Source organism: Bombina bombina, chromosome 6 (assembly GCF_027579735.1).
Source record: "Bombina bombina isolate aBomBom1 chromosome 6, aBomBom1.pri, whole genome shotgun sequence".
NCBI lineage: Eukaryota > Metazoa > Chordata > Amphibia > Anura > Bombinatoridae > Bombina > Bombina bombina.
The window spans coordinates 659,364,923-659,380,901 of NC_069504.1; the positions used below are offsets into that span (position 1 = coordinate 659,364,923).

General features: G+C 39.4%; 1 protein-coding gene across 1 annotated transcript in view; it reads left to right on the plus strand.

Annotated features, from left to right (window-relative positions):
• Positions 1-15,979, plus strand: part of STRC (stereocilin) — a 149,643-nt gene that overhangs the window by 69,835 nt on the left and 63,829 nt on the right. Inside the window, exons 13-14 of the mRNA XM_053719370.1 lie at positions 2,259-2,426; positions 10,569-10,712. Coding sequence (XP_053575345.1) covers positions 2,259-2,426; positions 10,569-10,712 — 312 coding nt within the window. The remainder of the gene's footprint in view (positions 1-2,258; positions 2,427-10,568; positions 10,713-15,979) is intronic.

Sequence of the window (15,979 nt, forward strand, 5' to 3'; positions counted from 1 at the left end):
CACACAGCACCCTAAATACACACACATCACTGTCACTACACACACAACACCTTAACAAAAAAAAAGAACACTATCACTGTCACTACACAGTGCACACACATCACTCTTACTGTCACTACACACACAGCACCCTAAATACACACACATCACTATCAATGTCACTATACACACAGCACCCTAAATACACACACATCACCATCAATGTCATTTTACACACAACACCCTAACTACACATAGAACACTATCACTGTCACTACACACACAACACCTTAACTACACAGACATCACTCTCATTGTCACTTCACAAACAGCACCCTAACTACACATAGAACACTATTACTGTCACTACACACACCACTTTAAATACACACACATCACTCTCACTGTCATTACACACACAACACCCTTACTACACACACATCACTTTCATTGTTAGTACACAAAAAACACCCATTAGACAAACATCACTCTCACTGCTCCTATACACACAACACCCTAATTACACACACAAATCACTCTCACTGTCACAACACACACAACACCTTTAACACACACATCACTGTCACTAAACACCCAAAACCTTTACTACACATACAGCACTCTCACGGTAATGCACACAACACAACAACCTAACGACACACACAGCCCCTTCATTGTGACAACACAAACACCTGAACTACACACAAACACTCTCATTTTCACAACATGCACATCCTAACTACATACACAACACCCTCATTGTCACTACACACAGAACACCCTAACTATACACACAGCATCTTCATTGTCACTACAAACACAGTACCCTAACTACACACACAGCATCCTCATTGTCACTACACACACAATACCCTAACTACACACACAGCATCCTCATTGTCACTACACACACAATACCCTAACTACACACACAGCATCATCATTGTCACTACACACACAACATCCTAACTACACACACAACACCCTTACTAAATACACAAAACTCTCATCCTCATTGTCATCATCAGCATCCTCATTGTCACTACAAACACAGTACCCTAACTACACACACAGCATCCTCATTGTCACTACACACACAATACCCTAACTACACACACAGCATCCTCATTGTCACTACAAACACAATACCCTAACTACACCCACAGCATCCTTATTGTCACTACACACACAAATTGACACAATACCCTAACTACACACACAACACTCTCATCTTCACTACATACACACAGCATTCTCATTGTTACTACTTCCACAACACCCTAACTACACACACACAACACCCTCATTGTCACTACACACACATGAAGCACCCTCACTGTCACCACACACAAAGAGCACTATAATTGTTACTTCACACATACAACACTCTAATTGTCACTACAAACACAGTACCCTCATTGTAGCTACACTATACCATCATTTTCTGGAGGATTTCCTGGATGTGGGAGATTAAAGAGCCTGTGTGCAGTGGCCCACCGGCATTTTGTGGAAGGGATCACAACAGGAGGGTGGGGTCATGGGCAGGGACAGGTCAGGAGGACATGCCACTTGTAGGCCATAGGCCTCTCTGGTCAGGTTTTGGACATGTCTGATCTGATAGGACCATGGACATGGCTGTGGGCAGATATTGAGTGAGCTCTACCAATTTATAACAATTCTACAGGTTACAGGAAAGGCGAAGGGTATGCACTGCACACACTGGAATGATGAAATTCAATGACAAAAAAGAACCTTAAGTTCAGAGTTTAAGTTCTTGATCAAACATTAAAAAAATAAACCAATTCAGAAAAAATAACCAACCCCCCCCGACTGCCATATAATAATATAATAATTGGATTGAATGAGAATTAACCTTCTGCTGTTATAAATAAATAAATGCTAAACTAATATCCAACAACTTTTAACCCCTTAACGACCGTGACATACCATGTATTTTGCCGGTCATTAAGGGTTTCTTCGCTTATAATAAGGCGGGTCCTGCCGCAAGCAAGTGCTACTATACCCTCCCTCCTCCCTTCTGGTCTCCGGAAATAGTGTTATTAGTAACGCAAACCCAATAGGGTAAATCACTGGTCCTTAAGGGGTTAATCTTTAACTTTATAATGATTAACAACATTGATAAACTTGGCCTTAGTTCATTAATCAGCCAGTTGCAGAACCTGTTAAAAATGTAAGGTTTCAGATTCTAGTCCTTTCCTATATAATAGATATCATTTTACTAAGAAGATTACTCTCACATCTAATGTTTTATTTTGTAGATTACGGAGCTGGTACTTTGTAATTTTCACTCTCTGATTCCTGCTCTGAGTCCTGAGATCCTGCGGTCTATCTCCGCTTCTCTTCTCTCCAAAATTTGCCAGTGCCTGAAGCCATCTCTTTCCCTGCTTTCACCAGCACAGAAGGCAGCTATAATGTACGTACTGCGGGTAAGTTGTGTCTAAATAACTTATTATTTACTCTTAAAACAAGAAACAGGGGTGGAACTATCATTGGTGCAGCCAGTGCAGTGGCTCCAGAATTTGTGTAACCCTAAAGCAGGGGAAGCTTTTCTTGGTTCTGGTTGAAGGTCTATCTTATCTCTCCTTTTAATCGTTATACAGAGCAGCTTGTATATTATTATTGTTGCTTACTACTAAGTTACCTTTGGGGGTACACTACTGACAAGAAACTTTTGTGTTTTCAGCTACAACTGGAATATTCTTGCACAATGATTTTGTCATCATAGGTTTGGCAGTTAATAATGCTTATACTACTAAAATAGCATATATTTAGCAAGCTCAGTTTCTTAGTCCCTTAATATTAGTGTAACATTGAACCTTTATTCTGGCATGCATTTAGAAAAAAATATATTTTGACTTAAAGGGACACTAAACCTACATTTTTTCTTTCATGATTCAGATAGAGCCTGCAATTTTAAGCAACTATCTAATTTACTCCTATTATCAATTTTCTTCGTTCTCTTGCTATCTTTATTTAAAAAGCAGGAATATAAAGCTTAGGAGCCGGCCCATTTTAGGTTCAGAACCCTGGATAGCCCTTGCTTATTGGTGACTACATTCAGCTAACCAATAAGCAAGTGTAACCCATATTCTGAGCCAAAAATGGGCTGGCTCCTAAGTTTTATATTTACTGCTTTTTAAATAAAGATAGCAAGAGAAAAATTGATAATAGAAGTAATTTAGAAAGTTGCTTAAAATTGCTGTATCTGAATCATGAAAGAAAAATGTGGCTTTAGTTAACCTTTAACACATGAAGTCCTGTCTTCAGCTCTATAAACAGGAACATTGCAGCATTCAGAGACCATTCTGTCTGTCCTGTGAATTATTGATCCAGACCTAACAATTTTCTGCTTGATCTAGTGAATAATAGAAAATAACAGCATTCAAATCTGGTACTTCGCAACTTATTAGTGCAGGATCTAGTGAGAGCTGCTGAGCAGGCTGTAGTGTAGATGATTTTCAAAGTCTGCTTTAATCTAGAAGAAATAATCACTAAGATTACAAGTTGTGCGCTAAACCCAGTGCGTAAATAACGCTAAATATTTAGCGGTACTGCACTTTCCATAGCGCTGCCATTACAAGTTACAGAAAAACCTTCTTTCTTTCTAATGACAAGGTGAGTCCACGGATCATCATCAATTACTGTTGGGAATATTACTCCTGGCCACCAGGAGGAGGCAAAGAGCACCACAGCAAAGCTGTTAAATATCAAGCCCCTACCCACAATCCCCCCAGTCATTCTCTTTGCCTGTAGTGCAAGGAGGAGGTGAAGTTTAGGTGTCTGATGAGAAGTTTTCTTCAATCAAGATTTTATTATTTTTTTAGCAGAGTAAGCTTACTCTGTTCTTTTCTGGGGTCTAGCCTAGTCCACAATAGACTCTACAGTAGGGCAGTGGTGGCTTTTGAGCACTTGAGAACTTGTGGGGTACAATCCTCACTGCGTTTTCTCAAGAATCTGCTGCCCTAGCTAGAAAACCTGAGTAGGTTTACTCAGTTTTTCTCTCTTCACAGGTCCATGTGAGGTGCTTAACGCTCTCAAACCAGGTGAGCTGTCCTGCTGCTGGACAGCACTTTCAGGTAAGTGCCATTTTAATTTTCTTTTGCAAGGAGATTGCTGGCACTTGTTACAGCTAAAATCTGTCTTATTTTATATGGGACTTTATTAAACCTTCATGTTTGGGGTTTCTTTAAGGCAGTTTGGGCATTGAGGCTGTGAGGAGATTTTTGGGGGCTCAGTGTGTTATAGTAGTTTTTATACTTTAACTTTTGGTCATGGAGTTTACAGTTGTAAGCCGTTTTTTTGGCAGTTAGGGCTCTGTAACCACTAGGACCGCTCTGTATTTGAAAAGGGGAGGGTCCTTGCTGAAACTGTTTCCTTTCGGCACGCTTTCAGTGCGATTCAAGAGAGCTGCATAGCTGTGACGTTGTAGTCCACTGCTCCGATCTCCGTTTTTACTGCGCTGCTGTTTTTTATGTCCGGATTGTTTCTTCTGTGAGGGAAGTCACTTCGTGAGCTGCAGGACAGGTAGGCACCTCAGTAAAGCTACTGAGGTGTATAGGTAGCCTGAGGTCTATCTGGTTTGTTGCGCTAACACACATTTCCTGTCCATAAACATCTTGGAGCTGAGAGCAATCTTCAATGCTTTTCTGGCTTGGCCTCAGTTAGCCTTAGCCCGGTTTATCAGATTCCAGTCGGACAACATAACCTCGATGGCCACCTACATCAACCACCAGGGGTTAACTCGGAGTTCCTTGGCCATGACAGAGGTGGCCCGAATTATTCAGTGGGCGGAGACCCACAACTGCTGTCTTTCTTCGATCCACATCCCAGGAGTGGACAATTGGGAAGCAAATTTTCTGAGCAGACAGACTTTTCATTCCGGGAGTGGAAACTTCATCTGGATGTGTTTTAAAAACTTGACCCTCAAGTGGGGGCAGCCGGAGTTTGATCTCATTGCTTCTCATCAGAATGCCAAACTCCTGAGATACGACTTGAGGTCAAGAGATCCACAGGCATTTCTGATCAATGCTCTGGCAGTTCCTTGGAACTTCAGTCTAGCATACCTGTTTCCTCCGTTTGCTCTCCTTCCAAGAGTCATTGCTCGAATCAAGCAGGAGAGGGCATCTGTAATTCTCATAGCCCCGGCGTGGCCTTGCAGGATTTGGTAGGTAGACCTAGTGGAAATGTCATCCTTTCCACCTTGGAGACTGCCTCTGAGAAAGGACCTTCTACTGCAGGGTCCCTTCCTTCATCCAAATCTCGTTTCTCTGAAGCTGACTGCTTGGAGATTGAACGCTTAGTTTTATCTAAGCGTGGATTTTTAGAGTCGGTCATTGAGACATTGATTCAGGCTCGTAAGCCTGTGACTCGCAGGATTTACCATAAGATTTGGCGTAAATACTTGTATTGGTGTGAATCCAAAGGATACTCTTGTAGTAGAGTAAGGATTCCTAGGATTTTGTCCTTTCTCCAGGATGGTCTGGAGAAGGGTTTGTCGGCAAGTGCTCTAAAGGGTCAGATTTCGGCATTCTCTATTTTGTTACACAAGCGCTTGGCGGATGTGCCAGACGTGCAATCGTTTTATCAGGCCTTGGTTAGAATTCGGCCTGTGTTAAAACCTGTTACTCCTCCATGGAGTCTTAACCTTGTTCTTAAAGTTTTACAACAGGCTCTGTTTGAGCCTATGCATTCTTTAGATATTAAGATGTTATCTTGGAAAGTTTTGTTTCTTGTTGCTATTTCCTCTGCTCAGAGAGTTTCTGAACTCTCTGCTTTACAGTGTGATTCCCCTTATATTTCACTCTGATAAGGTGGTTCTGCGTACTAAGTTTGGTTTCCTACCCAAGGTTGTTTCGGTCAAGAATATTAATCAGGAAATCATTGTACCTTCTTTGTGTCCTAATCCTTCTTCACACAAAGAACGCTTGTTGCATAATATGGATGTTGTGCGAGCACTAAAATTTTATTTGCAGGCAACTAAGGACTTTCGTCATTCTTCTGCATTGTTTGTTTACTTTTCTGGGAAACGCAAGGGTCAGAAAGCTACGGCTACTTCACTTTCCCTTTGGCTGAAGAGCGTTATTCGCTTGGCATATGAGACTGCTGGACAGCAACCTCCTGAGAAAATCACAGCTCATTCCACAAGGGCTGTTTCTTCTTCCTGGGCCTTCAAAAATGAAGCTTCTGTGGAACAGATTTGCAAGGCTGCAACTTGGTCATCTTTGCACACTTTTTCCAAATTCTATAAATTCGATACTTTTGCCTCAGCTGAGGCTTCTTTTGGGAGAAATGTTCTTCAAGCAGTGGTGCCTTCTGTTTAGGTTACCTGTCTTGTCCCTCCCTTATCATCTGTGTCCTCTGGCTTGGGTATTGGTTCCCAACAGTAATTGATGATGATCCATGGACTCACAGTGTCATTAGAAAGAAAACAAAATTTATGCTTACCTGATAATTTATTTATTTCTTGACACGGTGAGTCCACGGCCCGCCCTGTATTCAGACAGTTTCTTTTTATATAAACCTCAAGCACCTCTGCACCTTGTGTTACTTTCTTTCTCTCCTTTCCCTTTGGTCAAAGGACTGGGGGATTGTGGGTAGGGGAGTGATATTTAACAGCTTTGCTGTGGTGCTCTTTGCCTCCTCCTGCTGGCCAGGAGTGATATTCCCAACAGTAATTGATGATGATCCGTGGACTCACCTTGTCATTAGAAAGAAAGAAGGTTTTTCTGTAACTTGTAATGGCAGCGCTATGGAAAGTGCAGTACCGCTAAATATTTAGCGTTATTTACGCACTGGGTTTAGCGCACAACTTGTAATCTTAGTGATTATTTCTGTCAAGAAAGAAAGAAATTTATCAGGTAAGCATAAATTTAGTTTTTGTTGTAGGGTATGGTGGTATGGTGCGTTAAGCTCCATAACACACAAAAGCCAAGGCCTGACTTTACGTGCTCGTGCACTTTTTCCTCCATAAACATCAATGGAGAAAAAGTGTTAGAAAAAGCGGAATGGTGATCGCTATAACGCAATCTCCATTGATGTCTATGGGGAAAAGAAAGTTATGTAAAAACCTAATACCCTAACATAAACCCCTAGTCTAAATACCCCTAATCCTCCACCCCCCGACATCGCTAACACTAAATATACCTATTAACCTCTAAACCGCCACCCCCCGACATCGCCAACACTAAATAAACCTATTAACCCCTAAATCGCCGGCCCCCCACATAGCAACTACTATAATAAAGCTATTTTTTTGGGGTGTTTTTTTTTTAGATTAGGGATTTGTTTATTTTTTAATGGACACTAAAGAGCTGATTGCCCTTTTAAGGGCAATGCCCATACAAATGCCCCTTTAGGGGCAATGGGTAGCTTAGGTTATTTTTTACTTGTAATATGGGAGACCTGCCATTCTGTGCGCAAAGGCCATTTTTTCAGCGGTTTAGCCGTACCGCACAACTTGTAATCTTGCCGAATGTTTGCTCTGTCTAGCGTAAATACATTATTTTTATTGTTTTTTATTTGAGAAGAACTGTCTGCCAGTACCTAGTTTACACATGTTTTTATTAATAAAAAAATAGTTTTTCTGTAGTGTAGCTAAGGAGGGTAATGGCTCTTCGGTGTGCACCCCTGCAAACTGTTGGCTCCCACTGATCTAGCCCTCTCAGCAGCAGGTGAATCACTACCGGGCCTGCTGTCATAAAATGATAGGTCAGTGATCAGTACACAGCCACTCTTACAGGCAGAGAGAACATGCCCCCCCTGAACTTCCTTCAGCTGGAGCTCCCCTCAGTCATGTGATAGGCTTACAGTCCTAGTGATTAGCTCCCATTAGCTGCTTCTGCATTACTGACCCACTCAACCTGCTCCAGTGCTTTGTAGCACCAGGCAGGTACATGTGGTGAGGTGGTGGAAGGTCATCTCGGAGAGTAGTCAGAAGTATCCTAGGCAATAAGTGTGAAGCAACTGAGGATTACTGCTGAAATGATTTGGGTGCAGGGCCCAAGTGCTTGTGGGGGAGGAGGCATAGCAACCAGTCTATACATAGGCGTGTTCAGATTATGTACAATCCAAAAGCAGGGGAGCCTTTTGTTAGTGTAAGTTACAGGTCCAACTATCTATCCTAAAAATTATTATACTGAGCACCATGTATGTTATTACTATCACTTACTTTTGAGTAATCTTTGTGCCTAAAACATTTTTTGCACTAGGGCCCTCTGTTAAGTGTTCCACTACTGGTGTCCGCAACTACCTGAGCAGAATGCTCTCCCCGGCTATTCCCACCTCCTATAACCTCCAATCCAATAACAAACCATGATTTAGCTTGCCTCAATACAAAAAGAAAGCATCTCGATCCTCCTTTTCCTACAGAGCACCACAATTATGGAACGACCTCCCGCACACTTTCAAACCTTCCCCAAGCCTAATATCCTTTAAGAGATCTCTCTCTACATATCTCAAAACAGAATGCACCTGTCATGGTTGATTATATATTTCCTACCTGTTCTATGTTAAACTTTTGCATATATTATGTATTATTATTGTTTTTGTATTTTATTGTACCCTAATGTAACAATGCAATGTTTTGTGGCCCCAAGACATACTTGAAAACGAGAGAAATCTCAATGTATCCTTACTGGTAAAATATTTTATAAATAAATAAAATATTTAAAGGGATTTTCAGAGTTCTCATACTGTAAATCATGAGACATTTAAGTGACAAAGTTGCAGAACTTTCTGTACAGACTGTAATTTCAAAACCTCACTCGTACTGTACAGAACAAGGTTTCTCTTTGCCACATTTTATATCTATAAAAAGATTGCACTTTTAAACAAACAACTGAATGGCAAATACTTAACTCCTGATCACGACAACACAATTGCTGAGAGAAACACGATTCCTAATGCAAGAAAACTGTACTTTACTATTCAAAAAATGTGAGTATGAAATAAAAATAAAGATTGTAATAACAGGTTTGCTAAATGCTATTTACAGATGTTGTGGTCGTGATTTCTGGTTTCTCATGATTTCTATAGATCACGTTAGCTTATGGGATGTATATTATCACTCCTGCCCACTACCAAAGCACAATAGAAAGCAATTACATCTAGTTTCTAGCGGAAGGGAAAATGGCCAATTTTTGTTTAACACATCCTGAGCTTTTTGCAAACTGGTAAAACTTAATGTAAAGTATGTAAACTGGGTGTAAAAGTGTAGAGAAATCAGGATACTGGGAGCAGAAATTATTAGCTCTGTACAACTTCCAATTATTGTCAACAATGACTAGGGATGGGCAAATGTTCTGCAACAATTGAAATGTAAATTAATTTTAACACATTTGTTTGTTCGTTTCGAATTTTAAATGTTTGTACAACATTCTAACATTCGTTCAGTGTAGTATTTCTAATGCTTTCCTTAAATGTAATATTCAATTCAAATTTTTCTAATAATTCAATTCAAATTATGAAATAATCTAATTCGAAAAATTTGAATCAATACATTTGTAATAGTATTTCTAATGGTTTCTTTAAATGTAATATTCAAATTAAGCAATATTCGAAATAGAAACATTCTAATTGATATATTTGTATCTATTATGTACAAATTTACTAAATTCCCTACCACATGAACTATTGAACTTCTGAATAGTATTTGTTAAATCAAATGTTACATTAAAAAATTAAAGTAACAATCGAAAACCGTAAATAACATTTGATTACCGAATTTTAATGGATTTTCATTCTTATCAACATTCGATTGCCCAAAACGAATGTCCACAGGACTATTTGTTCTACTAAACAAATTACACTTTCAGCAAATTTGCACATCCCTGCCTATGACTGGTCATGTAAAAAAACTGCATTCAAACAAATTACACTAAACCATTAGCATATATTACTTTTGCTTTAGTACTGCATCTTTTGCTTCTGCGAATGTCGATGAAAAACATGTTAAACTGTTGCCTTTTACTTAAAGGGACACTGAACCCAAATTTTTTCTTTTGTGATTCAGATAGAGCATGCAATTTTAAGCAACTTTATAATTTACTCCTATTATCAATTTTTCTTCATTCTCTTGCTATCTTTATTTGAAAAAGAAAGCATCTAAGCTATTTTTTTGTTCAGAACTCTGGACAGCACTTGTTTATTGGTGAGTGAATTTATCGACCAATCAGCAAGAAGAACCCAGGTGGTTCACCAAAAATAGGCCGTCATCTAAACTTACATTCTTGCATTTTAAATAAAGATACCAAGAGAATGAAGAAAATTTGATAATAAGAGTAAATTAGAAAGTTGCTTAAAATTGCATGCTCTATCTGAATCACAAAAGAAAAAATGTGGGTTCAGTGTCCCTTTAATATTTCTTTTTTTCTAATAAGGATGGGTTAAACATGCAAAAAAATTATCTACATGTATCCTATATTTTGCTGGAATAGAAAACAATATAGAAAAATCCCCCTAGCTGAATATCACCTAAGGCAATGTTAAAGGATGCAACAATGTTTATATAGAGGAAAAGGAAAAATTTACTAAGTTTGAATTTTGTGCTTTTTTTCTTTCTGTGCAATAAGAGGTTTATTCATGAGAGGGACGTCTGGCCCATGCAACTTGCTTGTCTTCTGCCATTTACACCACTGAAGCTTCTTCATTTGGACACACAAATACTACTAAGGAACGTCAGCCTGTATGGGCAACTTACCTGGACTCCGCAGCAGGTGCCACTCATATTAATTATAAACATATTCATTTCCATAAACTAGTTTTATTCAGACCGAGGCCCAGTTTCCAGCCTTTGTGTTTTTTTTTACGTTGAAATGTATGCTTGTTAAATTTAACTGTATCAGTAGTAACATATGAATATCAAATGTCAGTTTAAAAGAAACACTTTCAAAATATTGAATTCTATGACAATCTGAATTTTAATGTTACTGTAGCTGTTCTGAATGTAATTTTTTAAATTGAATTTTACCAGGTTTACTTTTCATGTTTTTCTGCAAAATCAAATACTTTTTTTTTCATCATTCTGTGAAGTCAAATTTTCTCAATATGCCTCAAAGGAAAAACATAGAGGGCTAGATTACAAGTGGAGCGTTATTTATCACTCCCCCTTGTGTGTTTAATTGGCTAGAAGTAAGCTTTTTGCACGCATCGGGTAGTTAAAAGTAAAACGTTTTTACACAAGCGCTAACGCAACGCACGCAAAAAAGCAGAAACTAGAATATCGCAATCACGTCAACGTATTCTCCCATAGACATCAATGGAGAGTGAAAAGTGGAAAAAAACATAGCACCCTTACTCGCACACAAACTCAAGTGCACTAACCCAACATGAAATACTAATATTTCACATTCCAATGTTCTTCACATAGAAGAATATGTTCTATTTATTCTTAAATACATATACAGGTACTGTATATATATATGATGTTTTTTGGGAAAATATAAATCTATACCTATATATATATATATACAAGTTTCAGGGACAGGATGGCTAACCACCGCTGTGCAATACGTGAGGCATTAAAAAAGGGGGAATCGGAACAACCGGTCGCCAGGCACTTTGCTGAATGTAATCATAGCCTATCAAGCCTGAGGTCAATGTTAATCGACCATGTACCACCATTAAGAAGGGGTGGTGATAGGGACAACCGGTTGCTACAAGTGGAAACGAAATGGATCCATACGCTGGACACCCTGGTCCCTAGGGGGCTGAATACTGTCCTTGACTTTGGACCGTTCTACAACAGATAAATCCTTAACAGTACCTACCAATAATGGATGTATACTAAGTCACCCAGAACTATTCACATGGATTTTCATCCTAGTGGGTCCTTACGGGTTTCTGATCATGCTCCAGGAGGCAAGAATTAATATGGTTAGAATGCAGAAAAAATAGTGGGGGAGATATATATCTTAGGCAGACGAATTGGATTGGTTTTGATTCAATCCATGCAGATTTGCCGCTACTAGACCAATGCATCGCTCATATGTCCCTGCTATCCATGATTGATTGTTTTTTAAATTGTAATTACACGGGATTATAATAATTTTTTAATGATTTGCGCCCCTGTTACATGATCTTCACTGTGAGCAACATGTGTTGCTGTGGTTGGTAACTACAGACCAATGTATAGTGCCTAGTACGTTACTGATGGGCTGTTATGCCCATTCACTTTTGGAATCGGGATTTACTAGCCCGATATAGCCACGGTGGTATTGTTTACCGGTTGCTATGGCAACCTGACTGGGCGACGTGACACCATGTGGTCACGTTACGTGACGCAGCAACGTCATGACGTCATTGCGCACAGGGCAGATCAGCGTACAGGAGCGCCAAGTGAAACTGTATTTAAGGTAATGTGTGTTTAGGTATGATAGGTGAGTGGTTGGGCATTAAGTTGTCTATAACTATTTTTGACATTTGACAAAGGTGTTATGTGAACACCGAAACGTTATGTCGTTTTAAACTTGGCTTATTAAAAGTTATATTTTATTATGAACAGTGAGTGCCTTTTTGCCTTTGTATATATATATATATATATATATATATATATATATATATATATATATATATATATATATGTATGTACAGTATATATATATATATATATATATACACATATAATTACTGTATATATAGGTATATATACAGATATATATAGTAATATCTATTTACAAATACTTAAAGGGACATTCTAGTCAAAATTAAACTTTCATGATTCAGATAGGGCATGCAATTTTAAACAACTTTTCAATTTACTTTTATCATAAAATTTACCTTGTTCCCTTGGTGGTATTTTTGAAAAGCTAAACCTAGCTAGGCTTAATCTGATTTCTAAACCGTTAAAAACCGCCTCTTAGCTCAGAGCATTTTGAATTTGGTTTCACAGTTAGACAGTACTAGTTCATGTGTGGCATATATATATAACATTGTGCTCATTCCAGTGGAGTTGTTTAGGAGTCTGCACTGATTGGCTAAACTGCATGTCTGTCAAAAGCTCTGAGCTGAGGGGGTAGTCTGCAGAGGCTTAGATGCAAAGTAATCACAGAGGTAAAAAGTATATTAATATAACTGTGTTGGTTATGCAGAACTGGGGAATGGGAAATAAAGGGCTTATCTATCTTTTTAAATAATACAAATTCTGGTGTAGACTGTCCCTTTAAAACATATTCCCCTATATGAACAAAATTTGAATGTCAAATATTTACAGTAAATACATAGTTAAACACTCTATTATATGAATATTGCATAAATATAATAATAAATAGTTGCACTAGATCTTATTTAGGGGCTTCATAGCAAAGCGGGTGAATACATATGCAACGCACCACTTTTCAGTTTCTTAATTTTAAGAATTTTTTAAAACAAGTTATTTTCTTCATTTCACTTTACCAGTTTGGACAATGTTTTGTATGTCCATTACATGAAATCAAAATGAAAATCCATTTTAATTCCAGGTAATAATGCAACAAAATATGGAAAATGCCAAGGGGGGTAAATACTTTTGGAAGGTACTGTAAAACACACGCTACTTATGATGTGTGCAAAGAGCCGTGATAAACTCCTTATCGCTCACATGCAACAGTTAACACGCCACTTGTAATCTAGCCCAGAATGTGTAGTCAATTGGAACTTCTTTTAATATACTAATTTTGTATTTGATGAACGATCCTCAGCGGTCCTTTAAAAGATTGTATGTTTAATATTCAAAGATGAGAGAACAATATAGGTATTTATAAAAGATATAATTTACTTTTGAAAATATTAAAAATTAAATGTTAATGTTTTTAAAATAGTTTGTGATTTGTTTTGGGAGAAATGTTTAAAAAGAACAACATCCACTACCCATCAGACAGGTCTGTTAAAATAAATGTGCATTACATACACATCTTTTTTAACTGGTTCGATGCTCATGACGAGGATGCCTTATCATGCACATCTGGGCCGCATAATAATCCTCCTTGTCATGTGTGCATGACGATCATCCTTGTCATGTGTGCATGACGATCATCCTTGTCATGTGTGCATGACGATCATCCTTGTCATGTGTGTATGACGATCATCCTTGTCATGTGTGTATGACGATCATCCTTGTCATGTGTGTATGACGATCATCCTTGTCATGTGTGCATGACGATCATCCTTGTCATGTGTGCATGACGATCATCCTTGTCATGTGTGTATGACGATCATCCTTGTCATGTGTGTATGACGATCATCCTTGTCATGTGTGTATGACGATCATCCTTGTCATGTGTGCATGGCGATCATCCTTGTCATGTGTGCATGACGATCATCCTTGTCATGTGTGCATGACGATCATCCTTGTCATGTGTGTATGACGATCATCCTTGTCATGTGTGCATGACGATCATCCTTGTCATGTGTGCATGACGATCATCCTTGTCATGTGTGTATGACGATCATCCTTGTCATGTGTGCATGACGATCATCCTTGTCCTGTGTGCATGACGATCATCCTTGTCATGTGTGCATGATGATCATCCTTGTCCTGTGTGCATGACGATCATCCTTGTCATGTGTGTATGACGATCATCCTTGTCATGTGTGCATGACGATCATCCTTGTCCTGTGTGCATGACGATCATCCTTGTCATGTGTGCATGATGATCATCCTTGTCCTGTGTGCATGACGATCATCCTTGTCATGTGTGCATAACGATCATCCTTGTCATGTGTGCATGACGATCATCCTTGTCATGTGTGCATGATGATCATCCTTGTCCTGTGTGCATGACGATCATCCTTGTCATGTGTGCATGATGATCATCCTTGTCCTGTGTGCATAACGATCATCCTTGTCATGTGTGCATGACGATCATCCTTGTCCTGTGTGCATGAAGATCATCCTTGTCCTGTGTGCATGACGATCATCCTTGTCCTGTGTGCATGACGATAATCCTTGTCCTGTGTGCATGACGATCATCCTTGTCATGTGTGCATGACGATCATCCTTGTTCTGTGTGCATGACGATCATCCTTGTCCTGTGTGCATGACGATCATCCTTGTCCTGTGTGCATGACGATAATCCTTGTCCTGTGTGCATGACGATCATCCTTGTCATGTGTGCATGACGATCATCCTTGTCCTGTGTGCATGACGATCATCCTTGTCCTGTGTGCATGACGATCATCCTTGTCCTGTGTGCATGACGATCATCCTTGTCCTGTGTGCATGATGATCATCCTTGTCCTGTGTGCATGACGATCATCCTTGTCCTGTGTGCATGATGATCATCCTTGTCATGTGTGCATGACGATCATCCTTGTCATGTGTGCATGGCGATCATCCTTGTCCTGTGTGCATGACGATCATCCATGTCATGTGTGCATGACGATCATCCTTGTCATGTGTGCATGACGATCATCCTTGTCATGTGTGCATGACGATCATCCTTGTCATGTGTGCATGACGATCATCCTTGTCCTGTGTGCATGATGATCATCCTTGTCATGTGTGCATGACGATCATCCTTGTCATGTGTGCATGACGATCATCCTTGTCATGTGTGCATGACGATCATCCTTGTCATGTGTGCATGACGATCATCCTTGTCATGTGTGCATGACGATCATCCTTGTCCTGTGTGCATGACGATAATCCTTGTCCTGTGTGCATGACGATCATCCTTGTCATGTGTGCATGACGATCATCCTTGTTCTGTGTGCATGACGATCATCCTTGTCCTGTGTGCATGACGATCATCCTTGTCCTGTGTGCATGACGATCATCCTTGTCATGTGTGCATGACGATCATCCTTGTCCTGTGTGCATGACGATCATCCTTGTCCTGTGTGCATGACGATCATCCTTGTCCTGTGTGCATGACGATAATCCTTGTCCTGTGTGCATGACGATCATCCTTGTCATGTGTGCATGACGTTCATCCTTGTCCTGTGTGCATGACGATCATCCTTGTCCTGTGTGCATGACGATCATCCTTGTCCTGTGTGCATGACG